This window comes from Rutidosis leptorrhynchoides, chromosome 2, assembly GCF_046630445.1.
Source record: "Rutidosis leptorrhynchoides isolate AG116_Rl617_1_P2 chromosome 2, CSIRO_AGI_Rlap_v1, whole genome shotgun sequence".
Classification (NCBI taxonomy): Eukaryota; Viridiplantae; Streptophyta; class Magnoliopsida; order Asterales; family Asteraceae; genus Rutidosis; species Rutidosis leptorrhynchoides.
In genome coordinates this window covers 575092977-575109852 of record NC_092334.1, presented here as the reverse complement: position 1 = coordinate 575109852, position 16876 = coordinate 575092977, and the positions used below count along the sequence as shown (strand labels likewise).

At 37.2% G+C, this 16876-nt stretch overlaps 1 protein-coding gene and 1 pseudogene across 1 annotated transcript; one reads left to right on the top strand and one right to left on the bottom strand.

Moving 5' to 3' along the window:
- Positions 1 to 1463: 1463 nt before the first annotated feature.
- Positions 1464 to 4911, bottom strand: LOC139889835 (protein argonaute 4-like). Its single transcript, XM_071872758.1, has 17 exons — positions 4877 to 4911; positions 4627 to 4795; positions 4412 to 4528; positions 4212 to 4319; positions 4061 to 4123; positions 3864 to 3977; positions 3605 to 3770; positions 3381 to 3493; positions 3161 to 3298; positions 2937 to 3067; positions 2720 to 2785; positions 2556 to 2619; positions 2352 to 2463; positions 2145 to 2218; positions 1929 to 2023; positions 1771 to 1802; positions 1464 to 1645 (listed from the first exon to the last, which is right to left on the bottom strand). The coding sequence occupies exons 1-17, from the start codon at positions 4909 to 4911 to the stop codon at positions 1464 to 1466; spliced, it is 1779 nt and encodes a 592-aa protein (XP_071728859.1).
- LOC139894592 (putative disease resistance RPP13-like protein 1) lies at positions 4910 to 15802 on the top strand (annotated as a pseudogene).
- The last annotated feature ends 1074 nt before the right edge of the window (positions 15803 to 16876 follow it).

The window sequence follows — 16876 nt, the reverse complement described above, 5'->3', positions numbered from 1 at the left end:
ATTTTGAAGCCACAAAAGATAAACGTTGGTTCTTAGTTGTGGAAGTGAACTTTACACTTTGGAATGCAATGGGACTTGAAGATCGAAAATATTCCTAAAATCATGAGAGCACCCGGGTGTAAATGGGTGTACAAAATACACTACAAATTTGATGGTAAGTGTGAGCGATTTAAAACCACGTCTTGTTATTCTTTGAAAATCATCAAGCCGATGGGATTAATTATAATGAAACTTGTGTACCGGTTTAAAACATGTTGACCATTCAGGTCGTTTCCAATCAACGGAAGCTTCATCAAATGGATGTACATAATCCGTTTTTACATGGCGATTTGGAAGAAGTATTTATGAAATTATTGCTCAGATTAGATGGGACTCGACATGGACCGGCATGCAATCTCGTCAGAAGTCTGTATGGTCTTTGACAAACTCCGGGATGTTGAATCACTAAGCTGTCATAATCATGCATCTTACATAGTAATCATACAACTAGTAAGTACTCTTAAGTTACTTTGCAAAGGTGATTGCACACGGAAATTGTTAAAGATCAAGACATACCTGCATTTACCTTTTATGGTAATGAAAACTTTGGATCAGAGAAAGGTCATCTCATCACTTCCAAGTTTAGTTATCACAAAGAGACAAACTGCAGCCTCACAAATCAACAAGTCAACGGCTATAACAGCAGGAATAGTTCCATTTATGTAAAAGTGGTTCCAAAAGCAATATTGGATCCATACTTCTATTAGGAAAGAGCTGTTAGACTTTTCTTGTATAAATCATGTTCATATTCATTTGTAAAACTTAACTTTAAGTTTTGAAATAGCTGAATTATAATCAAAACATCATTCAATCTTCATATTCAATCGAAAACAGAAATAACAAATAACAGTACGAACCTGAGCACCTAAATCTAAAATACATACTCCAAAACAAAGTGTAACAGCTTTGTAATCATAAAATTTATTCAAATCTAAATGTCACGAAGAAGTTACCAAACTTACTAGTTGTACGATAAATAATACGATCAAGAATTATTCAGTTGTCTATTATTCACTAGTCCGGAGCGTCCATTTGTTACCATGGACCACTGGTTTTATATAGCATCGAGTAAATGTTTAAGCATTTCAGGTCTTCAGTTCACTAGTTTTCAAAAGTTATGTTTGGCAATTCAAGATTGTTCTTTGAATACCACCTGTAAAAGTTCAGTGATGGCAAACCTTCAAGATAAAGACTATTCTGGGTATCAACAATGACTAAAGCAAACATAAGCATCCAAAGGCAGTAACTAGATCCAAACAAGCAGGCAACATGCTAAACATTCACAAAACAGCTGTTTCTACCAGCGCAAAATACCAACATATCCTAAAGTACTGGACATTGAGACCTTTAGTTCAACTTCGCGAACGGAGCTAGCCAGGCCACAAAACATACCACTTATGCACAAAACTATTGTTCTAAGGGATTTAACAGAAAAACATAGAATTGCAGACATTCTCCTGCAATTTTGGTAACTGAGGTACTGGCACTGCTCCAGCAGACGTAACACCAGTTCCACCATGGCTCGAAGATGTCTCCGAGTGTTCCTCAAACTTCATGAACTGAGACATCTGTGTGGCTGCTAAATGCGCATAGCAAATAGGTGCAACTGCATTCAACAGCAGATAAAACATAACTCAAAAAACAAATATGCAAGTGTAATAACAGCTGAAAAAATTATACTTCGTTGCCCAAATTTACATTCACATGTTACAATTCAAAATTTGAACTTACCAACAGAAATTGCAGTAGTGCTTCTTTGGTAACTGTCACAATTCAAAATTTAAACACATATTTAGATGATGCACAAAAAAAAAGTCAACATAATAATTTATAGTGTGTAGAGTAATTAATATACAAGGGATAAAATACAAATAAAAGCAGTAACTTACACATATGACAGAGAGTGTACAAGCTCCTGGAGATCATCAGCTGAAAACCCGATTTCATCATACAGCACATGATAATGTGTTGGCCTTGTTGTACCCTGATATTGAAATTATTTCATGCAATTAGCACAACAGTCAGCATTAAAATAGCAAGTTTCTTCGTAACTTTGGCTTTTATCTCATAATGATTAGAAATAAAAAAAATTATGCAATACTTACTATCATTCCAGCATGCGCACACATATAAAAATCATTGTTACGGGGATGACACACCTTGTTATCAATTACCGTTCCTGTTGCAATGAAAGCAAAGTTGTTTAAGACGCCACTTAAAACGAAATTGAGCGGGACATTTTGGATTAATTAAACTGAAGTTTTGGTATATTAACTCTAGTAAGATCGTTAGAAGTTGCAGAGTAGACGTACCAGGTGCAACATTATCGGGAGATCCTGGCTGGAAGAACTTAGTGTGGTGATTCTTTTGGGCAATTATTACAAGGAATTTAGGGCACCATTTATCATCCAGAAATTTGCATGCCTGCACCATCATTAAAATTAAAAATGTATTTATTTAATAAAGGTCCCATCATGATAACAAAATGATTTTCTGAACTGTAATGTTGATCAAACCTCGATAATTTGGTCCAACTCGATGTTGAGAACCTGAGAGAACTGTGACTCACTAACACCATCCCTAAACATTGAACATCAAACTATTAATTAATTGTACTTTCAAAAACAAAGTAATAAAACATCTGTAAAATCAAAAAACCACATCATAATTGAAGATTTACCTGAAGATAATGATCTGCTCGGGCTTTCGCTTGGCTGAGGTCACGTAAAAGTCAAGAAGAAGCTCCCTGAATAACATAAAATATTTATTCCCAACATAAAATCAAGCATAAAGGCCCATAACTATTTTCTATATTTACAACTATAGCACTTTAGCATCTGTGATCTGTATTGTAAGAGCTCCTGAGGGTAAAAAGGAAAACAGAAGAGAAAGTTTACCTCATGATACCTTCATCCTCGGTATCAGAAACCTTTTTAAACAAAGAGTCTATCATTTCCACTTTCGGGGACTGAGTACGCACAGAAGCTCTATAACGAGAGATCAACGGATAGTGACGTGAACTAACAACCTGCAGAATTTTTTTTACCTTACTCACAATTTTCCATACGAAAAAAAAAAAAGTAGTTGGTAAATATATTTATTTTTAAATGGTAAAATTTACCGCAGCAATTGAGGGGACATCAGACTGTCCAGGCTGGCCATGAGAAACGTCCATCCCAAGAATGATTGTTGGGGTCTTGGATACAAGTGGAATTGACGGGTTAACTTCAACAGCTAGCTTTGAGTTCAATCCTCCGAGCTGTATATCCAAAAAAAAACGGTTAGAATTTTAGCATTGCTTTTTTTTTCTTTTTCGTGTGTCGTTATAATGATGAACTCACCTTGGCATTAATCTTCAACAGTACATTAGTCAAATACTGATCATTGACCCTCGTGGGAGCAATGCATTGAGTTACTATTCCATAATCAGCAAGATTCTTCTTCTTCCAAGGACCTTCAATGTCACATTTAAAAGGTTCCGTTAATTATAAAAAAACAATAATAGTAATAATAATTAATAATTAATACTAATAATAGTAATAATTAAAAAAAATAAGTAGCAGACCATAGAGATCAGAGTTCTTCCTCTCGGGTAACAAGCAAAGTAGAAACTGTGGAGCACCAGGAAGTTTGGACTGAATGTACTCGAACATTTTCTCGACTCTAACAAGTGGTGGAGCCCGCCTATTTTGAGGACTCTCCTCAAACACCTCAAAAGGATCTTCAATTTTCTATTGATTTGAAGAAAGCATTTCAGTTAGTCAAAAGTATTTACAAAATTAATAAAGATTATTCCCAAAAATATTTGAATGAAAAGAACGTACAATTCCTTTCAAGCCTCCACATTTGATCAAATCCCTTACAAGGTTACGAATGTCACATCTAGCAGAGAAGTTAACAACTGCCCATTTGGTGATAGTTGTGGGATCCACAAGTTTCTGTATCATAATAAAAAAAGATTTTAATCACGAGTCTATTGTACAATCGTAACAGAACATTTTCTAGAACCAAAAAAAAGAACCTTGTTGTTAAAGTTCCAGCGGCCATTTCGCGGAAAGAAATCTTCACCATTTCCTACTTTCAGCTGGGGAATATAACAAATGATACATAAAACAAAGCATAAACAAAAAAGTAAAAAAAAATACAATCTTAAAATCCAGTGAAAAATGTACCCTTGGTGCTGGAAGAACTCTTCCTTCAACTTGTGTAAAACTGTTGTTAATCGAAATGCCACAAGATTTCAGCAGAGGCTCAGCATCATAATTGTTGAGTCTTAAAGCCTGAAAATACATAAATAAGAATTTATATAACAAAAGCAAAAAGAAGACTTTCTTTTACTTAATAGTATCACTTAGAAGTTTAAGAGCCATACATCAGTCAAAACCCTCATTCTTTCTTGTGGCTTTTGGCGGGATTTCTCCACCAAACTGGCTCGTTGCATTGTATTCAGTGATTTTGTGTAGCGTTGCAAGGAAACCAATGAGCAGAACTACAAACAATTTAGTAACAACTCTATAAGTAAAATTCATATTCACATTACAAACAAATAATCATCAATATCAACTAAATGATGTCTCATTTTTGTACCTCGATAGGAAGAAATATAGGCTTTTTTGGCTTCCCAACATTGATGCATGGTAGCTCAGCAGAGTAGCGCAGATTAAGTTTGCGAATATTCACAAAATAATCGTACACAGTGACTTCATCTGTCTTAAATTCACCATTCTCGTCCCTTGACTTTTGTCTCAATGAAAACCTACAATAGTCATCAACTTTACTTAATATTCTGTTTTTTGCACCATCAATCACAAATAATATAAAAAAGAAGAAAACATACAGCTGCTGATTGCAAGGTTTCTCACTCAAACTCATGTTAATTAGTCAAGTGAATTGTTTGAATTGTAGTGGCTGATTTGTTGTTGCTTCTTTCATTGCAGGCGTATTGCTAGATTATCTTTAGTTGCTGAGGACCTAAACAGATATCTGAAACTGATTGCCACACCAGCCAATGATGACGTACACGTATGCAAATATCAGCTTTAAAAATGCTATTCTTGATGGACTACATATGCTAGTGCAGATTTTGACCCATTCATTCTGGTTATGTTCTGTCTTTAAAGTGTATAGTTGACAACAATAAAAAAAGTTTACTTGGAATGAAAAAGGGTTCTATTGATTCAAACTGGTCGAGTGTTTCCCAAAGCATATTTTTTCTGTCTACAATCTCTTCAAATGCTTTACTTACTAGATAAATAGTGTGATACTCTAGTTTTTGTAACTAATAATAAAATTATTATTTATTAACATTCAAAAAGTGGACAGAATTTGCATGGTGTTGACCCAGTCCGACCTGACCTGTGTACGGTCATGCTTTGTGTACTTGAAATGTTAAGGTGGAAATTGGACAAGGCTAGCTTATGATAAAACGGTTTGTGTCATGTGGTTGTGTAATGTTAAACTTATGGGTTTATTACTTAAAGTTGTGTGTTATGCTGCGTTATTGCAGATTACAAGTTTTGAGTGTTGCAGATTGCATTTGGTTCGTGATAGGACCTGGGTTGGAAGGGGTTTAATTGGCATGTCTAATTATATGCATATAAACCTGTAGCATTTAAAGTACTACTGTATAATTTAGTGGGTCTAATGTGGGACTGGGATTAGCTCTATTAACTAGCCAACAACAAGCGTCGATTTATTGGCGACTTCACTGTCGCTTAAAGTCTAAATTGAATTCCAGAGAGACTTTAAAACCTATGTAAATGATCCACCATTTTTCATGGTGTCTCTTTTTTATTTTTAGTATTCTTTATTTTTGTTTATTTTTCTATCTATTTATTCATCTTTTGACGGAGGTTCTTACGGAAGCAATTTCTCTACCATGTAGTAGAGAAGGGATAACTTTCTCTTTCGGTGGGTAGAGAATCTTTCTCAACTCGTGGTTAAAGAGATGACTTCTCTTCTATTATAGGATAGAGTAAGCATCTCCTCCTTACCATGTGAGGGATTGATATTGTTGTTGTTGTAATGTAGGACTAGGAGCTTTTTCGTTTAGGAGTATTTTTAATCTTAATATATAATAATAATTTATTAATAATATTATATACAAGATGATTGTTTCAGTGAAAGTAAAAACAAAGAAAATGGAATCATTTTCTTAGAAAAGTTAAAACAACAAGCTTTTTTATAGTGGAATGATATGATATTTTAGTTTCAATAGATGGTTATCGTTATCTTCACTTTTTTTTTTTATTCTTGAATATTGATATTTAATATTTCTTTTTTGGCCAATGGAGATTTTACAAGATATTTGTAGGGAAAAAGTAGATGTTGACCATGATCAACGATTTTCAAAACTTCTACAAATACGGTTCTTGACTGTTAGCTTTAATTTCACTACACCCCATTTGATTTCATCTCTCTACTATAAATATAATTGATCTTCGATCTACTCTCTCATCATAAACTTATTAGGGATGGCAGAAGTTATCGCTTCTGATATCATCAAACTTGTTCTTCAGAACTCAGAAGTTAGCCTCTGAAGCTGTCAAGAAAATTGTTCGCTCTCGAGGAATTCAATCCGAGCTCAAGAATCTGGAGAGGAGATTGTTGCAGATCCAAAACGTTCTTAATGATGCTTCTCAAAAGGAAGTAACTGATGAAGCTGTTAAAGTGTGGTTGAATAGTCTCCAACATTTGGCTTACGATATTGACGACCTACTCGATGGTTTAGCAACGGATGCTATGAAGCGTGAGTTCAAAGAAGAAGAATCTCTTGCCTTCACCAGCAAGGTAAGAATGTAGGGATTATGCCCTTTAAGATGAACAATAAAAGACGATTAAAAGAACAATGCCAAAAGATTGGGACGATTTTCTTCTTGCTTTTATTTCACTGAATAATAACGATTACAATTACAGATAAAAAAAAGATGAAAACGGCTAAATAAACTGGAAGATAGAAACTGAAATAAATCGTGTGCAATATTTTCTCAATGATGCACGTTATACTCCTAAAGAATTGGTAACTAGCAAATGACTTTTTCTTCTCAAACAATCAGCTTTCTTTTCTTTATTCCCTTTGGGCCTGGTGGAGTCCAATAACAGAATTAAGCCCAACATTCACCCCTCTAATTCTGGCTCATACACTCCAGGTCTTCAACTCCCATCAAAATTCTCATCTCTGCAAATTTGAAACGTGGTAAGGCCTTTGTTAGAATGTCTGCTTTCTGCTGCGTACCACTTATATGTTCAACAATAATCGAGCCTTCCTCTACACATTCACGAATGAAGTGATACTTCGTGTCTATGTGTTTGCTTCTTCCGTGGAACACCGGGTTCTTCATAAGCAAGAGTGCAGATTTGTTATCAACAAGAATCTTCACACTCTCCCTTTTACTTCCAATTATTTCAGCCAACAGATTTCGTAACCATTTAGCTTGGCATGCCGCTGCAGTGGCTGCCATAAATTCGGCCTCGCATGATGACAAAGCTACCGTTTGCTGCTTACTCGAGTTCCAAGTGATGATGTTTCCCGAATAATAAAACACCATTCCGGTTGTTCCTCGCCTATCGATCCAGTCCCTGCCATAACTACTATCACTATAACCAAGGAGTTTTCCATCGCCATTCTTCCGATAGTACAACCCGTACGAAAGAGTTCCTTTTACATATCTCAACACCTGCTTCAATGCTTGTCGATGACTCTCCTTCGGTTTTTTCATAAATCTGCTTAGTACCCCAACCGAGTACCCGAGATCCGGTCTTGTATGTACCAAATATCTCAAGCTTCCAAGAATGCTTCTATATTTCGTCTCATCTACACAGGCTCCAGCTTCATCTAAAGTCAATGAGAGTTTTGGTTCCATAGGATGTCTTGTTGGATTACATTCTACCATACCGGCAGTCTTCAAAAGCTTCATCGCATACCCCTTTTGTCCAACTTTTATCCCGTCTTCTGCCTGCTCTACCTCAATTCCAAGGTAGTATGATAACAAACCGAGGTCACTCATCTCGAAAGTCGTATGCATCTGCTCCTTAAAGTCATCAATTTGTCTTTGATTTGAACCTGTAATAAATAGATCATCGACATAAACCGCCACTATTAGAAGCTCTTTCATTGATTTCTTCGTGTATACAGCTTGATCTTGTGGGCAACAATTGAAACCCAACTGTTTTAGCACTTGATCTAGTCTCGTGTTCCAGGCTCTAGGTGCCTGTTTCAAACCGTACAACGCTTTCTCGAGTTTGTACACATGTCTCTCCTTTCCTGTTACCACGAAACCATCAGGTTGTGAGACGTAAATTTCTTCCTGAATATTTCCATTTAAAAATGCCGACTTTACATCCAAATGGTGAATTTTCCACTCTTTTGATGCGGCTAGTGCAAGTAATAATCGAATGGTTTCCATTCGAGCAACGGGTGCAAACACCTCTTCATAGTCGACTCCTTTCTTTTGCACATACCCCTTGGCAACCAATCTTGCTTTGTACTTCACAACATTACCTTGAGCATCCCTCTTTACTTTAAAGACCCACTTCAAACCGATGGCTTTATGACCGAGTGGCAAAGCGGTTAGCTGCCAAGTGTTGTTTTTGTTGATTGATTCCATCTCCTTTACCATGGCATCATGCCAATTACTATCATCTTTGGCTTCTAGAAAGTTTCTTGGTTCATCATCAATCAACAACAACTCTTCCTGATCGATTTCTATAGGCTGGGTTCTTGCATATATGTCATTTAATGATCGAAATCCACGCACCGGAGTGTGGTCGTAGTTTTGATCATCTTCCTGTGACATATCAACATCATATGTGTTACATCCTTGAGTTGAATTTAATGAGGTACCTGGACTATTAAATAGTTGTGGTGATACAGTGGATGGTGAGTGTGTGTCATCACCATTTTGTGTACCACAATCTTCACTTTCTTCATTTACATGTGCATCTCCACCATCAGTAAAAATATGCACATGTTCAAGTGATGTTTCTTCTTCATTTTGCCTTTCTGTACCCCAATCCCATTTCAAAGTTTCTTCAAAAACCACATCCCGTGAGATACATATCTTGTTCTCTTTCGGGTTATAGAGTCGATACGCTTTGCTTCCTGATTCGGTTCCTAGATGAACCATCTTTACACTTCGATCACTTAATTTTGAAAGTTGATTTTTTGGTCTCTTCACATAACAGACACATCCAAACACCTTAATGTGACTGAGTGTAGGCTTGCTCCCATTCTTTGCCTCGTATGGAGTCATATTTTTTAACCCTTTGGTAGGAACCCGATTGAGAATATAAACAGCTTGACGTACCGCTTCACCCCACATTTTTTCCGGTACTCCCATTGTCTTTAGGAGCGACCTTGTCATTTCCATTACGGTTCTGTTTCTTCTCTCCACAACTCCGTTTTGTTGTGGGGTATACGGGGCCATTAGTTGTCTTCCAATGCCTTCTTTAAGACAAAAATCCCGAAATTTGTTTGAAGTGAATTCACCTCCCCGATCTGACCTTAACATCTTCAACCTGAATGTTCCTTCACTTTCTACTTCTGACTTGAACTTGACAATAGTTTGAAAAGCGTCCCTCTTTTCTTTAATCATGTATACCCACATATACCTACTATAATCATCAACAAGTAGCATAAAGTAACGATTACCTCCCGAGGTTGCGGGTGTGATTGGTCCACATAGGTCGATGTGAACCAATTCCAAAGGTTTCTTTGCACGAAATTATGCTTCTCTCGGGAACGAAAGTCTACATTGTTTCGCTACCATGCACCCCTCACAAACTCGGGATGGCCGAGTTAACTCTGGTACACCATGGACTAAGTCTCGCTGTACCATTGATTCCATGACCCTGAAATTTACATGACCCAATCTCATGTGCCACAACCAGGCAACATCATCTACTTCGGTTAGTAAGCATACTGGTTTTGAAATGTTCAGTGAGATTTTGTACAAACGGTTGCTCGTTCTTTGTTCCTTTATTACAAGTCTGCCAATTTCATCATAGACTTTTAACACTTCGTTCACCATCTCTATCTTGTAACCGGATTCGGTCATCTGTCCAAGGCTAAGTATATTACTCTTTAAGGCTGGAATGTAATATACTTCTGGAATGGCCAAGTGATCACCATTCTTGCATTCTACTACAACCGTCCCTTTACCTGCTATCTTAACATTCGAATTATCACCAAACCGAACTCGACCTCTAATTCCTTCATCAAGTTCTGAGAAGTGTTCTTTTATACCCGTCATGTGATTACTCGCCCCATTATCAAGATACCATACGTTTTCTTTCTCATTATTCTTCGCTGAAAATACTTTCTCTTCATTTAGGAGCGCCATCGATTCGTGTTCACCATGTACAACAAGTAATAAGGCTGGCTCATCTTCCTGACTTTGTGTTAAATTTGATTCATCAACCCTTTCTTTTGGTGATTTACACTCAGAAGCATAGTGACCATAGAGGTTACAATTAAAGCACTTTATGTGCTTTTTATCTTTAGTGCGGTTAAAGCTATTTTCCCGAGATGAACCTCGACCACCTCGACCACTTCTACCGCGTCCGATTCCTCTTCCTCGGACACCATTACGACCACCTCTATCATAATTAGACGAACCTCGTCCTCGTCCACATGTCGAGTTACCTCCACTCGACTGTTTTTGACTTGACTCACCCACAGTTTTTGTAAGCAACAAAGCACCTTCATTGCTTACGTTGGTACTACGAAGCTTCAACCTGTCCTCGTAGGCCTTTAACCTGCCTATTGCCTCTTCAAACGGCATCTTGTCCACATCCGAGTATTGTTCGATCGATGCTATTAATTGTAGGTACTTATCCGGCACGGAATCAAGTAATTTTCGGACAAGTATACTGTCTTCAACCGTGGATCCGAGGCTGTTATACTTTGAAACCATGCCGCTGAGTTTTCCAGCAAACTCGTCAATCGTTTCACTTTCCTTCATTCGTAACCCTTCAAATTCACTTTTGAGGGTATGTAGTCTGGCTTTTTGAACACGATCAGCACCTAAGTACCGAAGTTTCAAGGCCTCCCAAATCTCTTTTGCTGTTTTCTTCTTCGCCACTTGAAGAAGAATATCTTCCGGTATTGCTTGAAAGATAAAAGCTCTAGCCGCCTTGTTCTTTTTCTCGTCCACCTCTGCACCTTCTGGATATTCTATGGATTCCCAAATACCTTGGGCGTCCATTATCGCTTCCATCCGAATGGCCCATGTCGTGTAATTGCTTGACGTTAACATGGGACATTGCAACGACACCCCGCCGTTTTCTTTTGCTACAAGTTGAGTTGATACTGACATCTCTTTGAATCGAAGGTACTTTGGCATAAACACTGGCTCTAGATACCAAGTGTAGGGATTATGCCCTTTAAGATGAACAATAAAAGACGATTAAAAGAACAATGCCAAAAGATTGGGACGATTTTCTTCTTGCTTTTATTTCACTGAAAAATAACGATTACAATTACAGATTAAAAAAAGATGAAAACGGCTAAATAAACTGGAAGATAGAAACTGAAATAAATCGTGTGCAATATTTTCTCCATGATGCACGTTATACTCCTAAAGAATTGGTAACTAGCAAATGACTTTTTCTTCTCAAACAATCAGCTTTCTTTTCTTTATTCCCTTTGGGCCTGGTGGAGTCCAATAACAGAATTAAGCCCAACAAAGAAAACTCATTCCAACTTGTTGCACAAATTTCTTATTAAGTGAAAAGATGAATCACAAGTTAGATGATATTACCAACAAGTTGTAAGAGTTAGAAAAGGAAAAAACTAGGCTTGGTTTGGTTGTGATAAATGATAGGCCACAAAATACAAATCAAAAATACCAAACCTCTGTTGTAGATATGTCTAGTATCGTTGGACTTCAAGTGGAAAAGGGGGAATTACTTCACCAATTACTGACGGTTAAACCTTGTGATAAAAGCTTTAGCGTTGTTCCGATAGTTGGTATGGGTGGGGTTGGTAAAACTACTCTAGCCAGACTTTTGTATAATGACAACCGGTTGAAAGATCATTTCGAACTCAAGGCGTGGGTTTGTGTTTCTGATAATTTTGATAGTTTTAGTATAAGCAAAGTTATTTTTCAATCTGTAGCTGGCGAGAATAAGAAATTTGAAGATTTAAATCTACTTCAAGTAGATCTTAAAAAAGTACTTATGGGGAAACGTTTTCTGTTAGTGTTGGATGACGTATGGAGCGAAAGTTATGAGGATTGGGTAACCTTAGTTGCTCCATTTCATGCATGTGCTCCCGGAAGTAAAATCATCATGACAACACGAAAGGAGCAATTACTCAAAGCATTGGGTTGTAGTGATCTAAACCTTTTGCAGAGCCTGTCACATGATAATGCTGTGACTTTATTTACTCAGAATGCTCTGGGTTTAGATAACTTTGATTCACATCCTACTCTAAAACCACATGGTGAAGATATTGTGAAAAAATGTGGTGGCTTGCCTTTGGCTTTGGTAGCACTTGGGAGGCTATTGAGGACCAAAGAAAATGAAGAAGAGTATTGGATGGATGTGTTGAATAGTGAAATATGGAAATTAAAAGATGGAGGTGGAATTGTTCCTGCCCTTAGACTAAGCTACCATGATCTTTCAGCGTGTTTGAAGCGGCTCTTTGCATATTGCTCTTTGTTTCCTAAGGACTATATATTTGATAAGAGGGAGTTGGTTCTATTATGGATGGCTGAAGGATTTTTGCACCATTCGACTCCAAACATGTCAACAGAAGAACACTTTGGTGATAACTGTTTTGAAGAATTGTTGTCAAGGTCGTTTTTTCAACATGTACCGAACGACAAATCGTTATTTGTGATGCATGACTTGATGAATGACTTGGCAACATCAATTGCTGGTGAGTTTTTTTGTAAGGTTAGAAAATGAGATGGAGAAGGATAAAGGGAGTGAAGCATTGGAAAAGTGTCGACATATGTCATTTGTTCGCGAGAGATATGTAACGTACAATAAATTTGAGGAGGCATTCAAAAGAGCCGGAAGTTTGAGAACATTCTTGGGTACGGATGTTGGAATGATAGATGATTGGCAAACATTCTACCTATCAAATAAGATTCTGGTAGACTTACTTCCAAAGCTACCATTGTTAAGGGTTCTTAATTTAAGTAACTTTCAGATAAGTGAGGTACCAGATACCATTGGTAGTTTGAGGCACTTGAGGTATCTTAACTTATCTCAGACTATGATCACACAACTGCCCGAGAGTGTCTGCAACCTCTATAATTTACAGACACTGATTCTATGTGACTGTGATAGATTAGTTAGATTGCCCAACAATTTCTCGAAACTTAAAAATTTGCGGCATCTTGACATCAGGAAAACTCGGAATTTGAATAAGATGCCCTTACGGATCGGTAAGTTAAACAACCTACAAACACTCTCCAAAATCATTGTTGGAGGTAAAAACGGATTTGGAATTATCGAGCTTAAAGAACTAAAGAATGTGTGCGGGGAAATCTCTATTGAAGGATTAGACACAGTGCAAAATGCTACTGATGTACGAGAAGCAAACTTTTCGCAGAAGAGGATTAGCAAGCTAGATTTGATATGGGGTAATGTGATTGACAGATCTCAAAAAGATTTGCTTGAAAAGGATGTTTTTGATGGGCTGAAGCCTCATAATTCTAATTTAAAACAACTCAATATAGTGTCATACGGAGGAACATAGCTCTCAAATTGGGTTGTGGATCCCTCTTTTAATAGGTTGTCACATGTAACGCTACGTGGTTGTAACAAGTGTACATGTTTACCGTCACTTGGGCAACTACTCTCACTCGAGGAGTTGTTTATTGAAGGCATGGATGAGGTAAATAATGTGGGTGTGGAGTTTCTTGGTACTGGTGTTTCATTCCCTGTACTTAAAATTCTAAGCTTTGAAAATATGAAGGGGTGGGAGTCATGGTCAACCAAAAGTGGGGTTGCGCTTCCGTGTCTTGAGAAGCTTGTTATACAAAATTGTCCTAATCTGGTAGAAGTATCAATTGAATCATTGGCTTCCCTAAGACATCTTCAAATAAGGAAGTGTGGTCACAGTGCGTTGACAAGTCTTGTTCAAGCAGCTTCTTCAGTAGTCACTGAGTTGGAAATAGAATCTATTTTGGGATGTGAGAAAGGCATGGTTGATGTGAATAATGTGGGGTTGGAGCTTCTAGGTACTGGTGTTTCATTCCCCTTACTTAAAATTCTAAGATTTAAAGATATGATGGGGTGGGAGTCATGGTCAACCAAAAGTGGGGTTGTGTTTCCGTGCCTTGAGAAGCTTGTTATAGAAGAATGTCCTATTCTGGTAGAAGTATCAATCGAAGCACTGCCATCACTGAGACATCTTGAAATAAGGGAGTGTGATCACATTGTGTTGACGAGTCTGGTTTGTGCAACTTCATCAGTCACCAAGTTATACCTAAGCTGTATTTCAGGTCTTAATGATGAGGTGTGGAGAGGTGTTGGTGAGCATCTTAGGGCAGTTGAAGAATTAAGAATATTGGATTGTCATGAGATGAGATACATTTGGGAATCAGAAGCAAAGGCAAGTACGGTTCTAGTCTGTTTAAGGAAGTTGGAAGTAATGGGATGTGAAAATTTGGTGAGTCTTGGAGAGAGAGAAGAGGATGATAAGAGCAGAGACAATCTCCTCATATCTCTTAGGATACTTGTAATACAGGATTGTAAGAGAATGGAGCATTGTATCTGTCCAAATAACATTGAGACATTGTGCATCGAATGGTGTCATTCACTTACAGATGTTTCCTTTTCATCAAGAGGAGGAGGGCAGAAGCTCAAGTCACTTATAATTTGGGGTTATAAAGGAGGAGACAAGAGTCGGATGCTTATCAACAACAACAACAAACCCATGCCGTTGCTTCAAGAATTAAGTATAGAATATTTTCAGAATATGAAATTCATCCTCGAATTGAGTTGCTTCCTTCATCTCACCAGTTTGACAATATTTGATTGTGAAAGTCTGGAATCAATTCCTGATCAGCAACTTCTGGATCTCACCTTGTTAACAAGATTGGTAATTAAAAATTGTCCAAGAATGGATGATTCATTTCCTCGTGGGCTATGGCCTCCCAAATTGCAATCCTTACAAATAGGCGGGTTGAAGAAGGCCATATCAGAGTGGGGCCCACAGAATTTCCCTCCCTCACTTGTTGACTTGGAGTTATATGGAAATGATGATGATGAATCGAGTATTAGTGATGGTCAGTTGTCTCTTCTTCTTCCATCATCTCTTAATTCTCTCCTGATGGAAGATTTGAAGGACATGGAAAAAATATCAATAGGACTGCAACACCTCACCTCCCTCCAACATCTAGTAATTGTCAACTGCCCAAAGTTGAAAGATCTACCAGAAATGGTGTTGCCTTCACTTCTTAGTTTGGAAATCTATAGATGTCCGATACTGAAAGAAAGGTGTAGTGAAAGTAAGAGTAAAAGTAAAAGAGGATCCTACAACTACTACTGGCCCCTCATCTCTCATATCCCAAAAACCTACATCTGATGAATTGAAGGTGAGCATCTCCCTGTCCCAACATCCAATAATTTTATGTTTTATTCAAACAAAACTACTTGTACAACTACAACTTTCAATTAAAACAACAGCTTAACTATACTAGATTACAAATCAACAATATGATGATTATAATGTTCAGTTTGTGAATATATTTCCTAGTTATGGATGTATTGTGTAAACCAATTGCATCTATGTATCATTTTATTTATTATCGTGAAATTCTTGTATATACAAAACTTATGTATATCTTTTTAGAATTGTATATATAGAGTTCTATTCTTTGGACAATATTTTTGGTTAATATCATGTGTTTTCTAATCCAATTAGATGCCTTAGCCTTACCATATATTTTGAAATGCAAATGACTCGGTTTATACCGTCCATCCACTTGTATAAATAAACTTGTTTGAATCACTTAAAAATGCTACCAACAATGTGATTGTGATTGTGATTGTGATTGTGATTGTGATTGTGATTGTTATTGTCAGGGGCGGAGCCAGGAATTATAGTTGAGGGTGGTTAATGCTAAATCTCGCATATGACATGTTTTACATGTATGGAAGTATGTGATGTTGGGGTTTGAGTAAGCATAGTAGTATATTATTTCTGATCTCCCATTTTATCTTCCACTTTGATGCAGGTATGCAACTGCAAGTGCACGTTCCGATGGGCTTCTTTTGCTTTGTGGTGGCCGGGATGCAAATAGTGTGGTAAGCTGTAAACAATATGTTATGTTTTTACCCAAATTCAACCTTACAGCCCTCAAACTAATATGTAAAAACTATGGACTGCTGAAGAAAGCATAATAATGGCTTAATTTGTGAACGGATAAAAGAACAATGTTAACATGTTCAAGATATCTGTTGAAAGTGTTTTGTTGCTGAGGCTCAAATGGTTTCATGAATCCTTATGGATTGTTACTGCTTAAAATACTTTGTGTGCTAGTTACAAGTTGCAACTGTATATAATGTGTATTGTTTGCAAATAGCAGAAATGTTTTTTTGACTTGATTTTCATATTAATATCAGCAGCCTCTGGCAAGTGCTTATGGACTTGCAAATCATTAAGTGATTGCTGGGAATGGGCAATTGCTTCCTGGGGTTTCACCGTCTCCTCGATATCAACATCCAGCGGTGCGCTTTGTTTTTTACTGAATACTAAGCTACAGCTATAGTGGACTTTATGTGTCATAATCACATAAAACACATACATATACCTGCAGAGTACTAGTGGGAAATAAATGATAAAGGCGGAACTTTATGTTGTACCTAACTCTGCACCAGC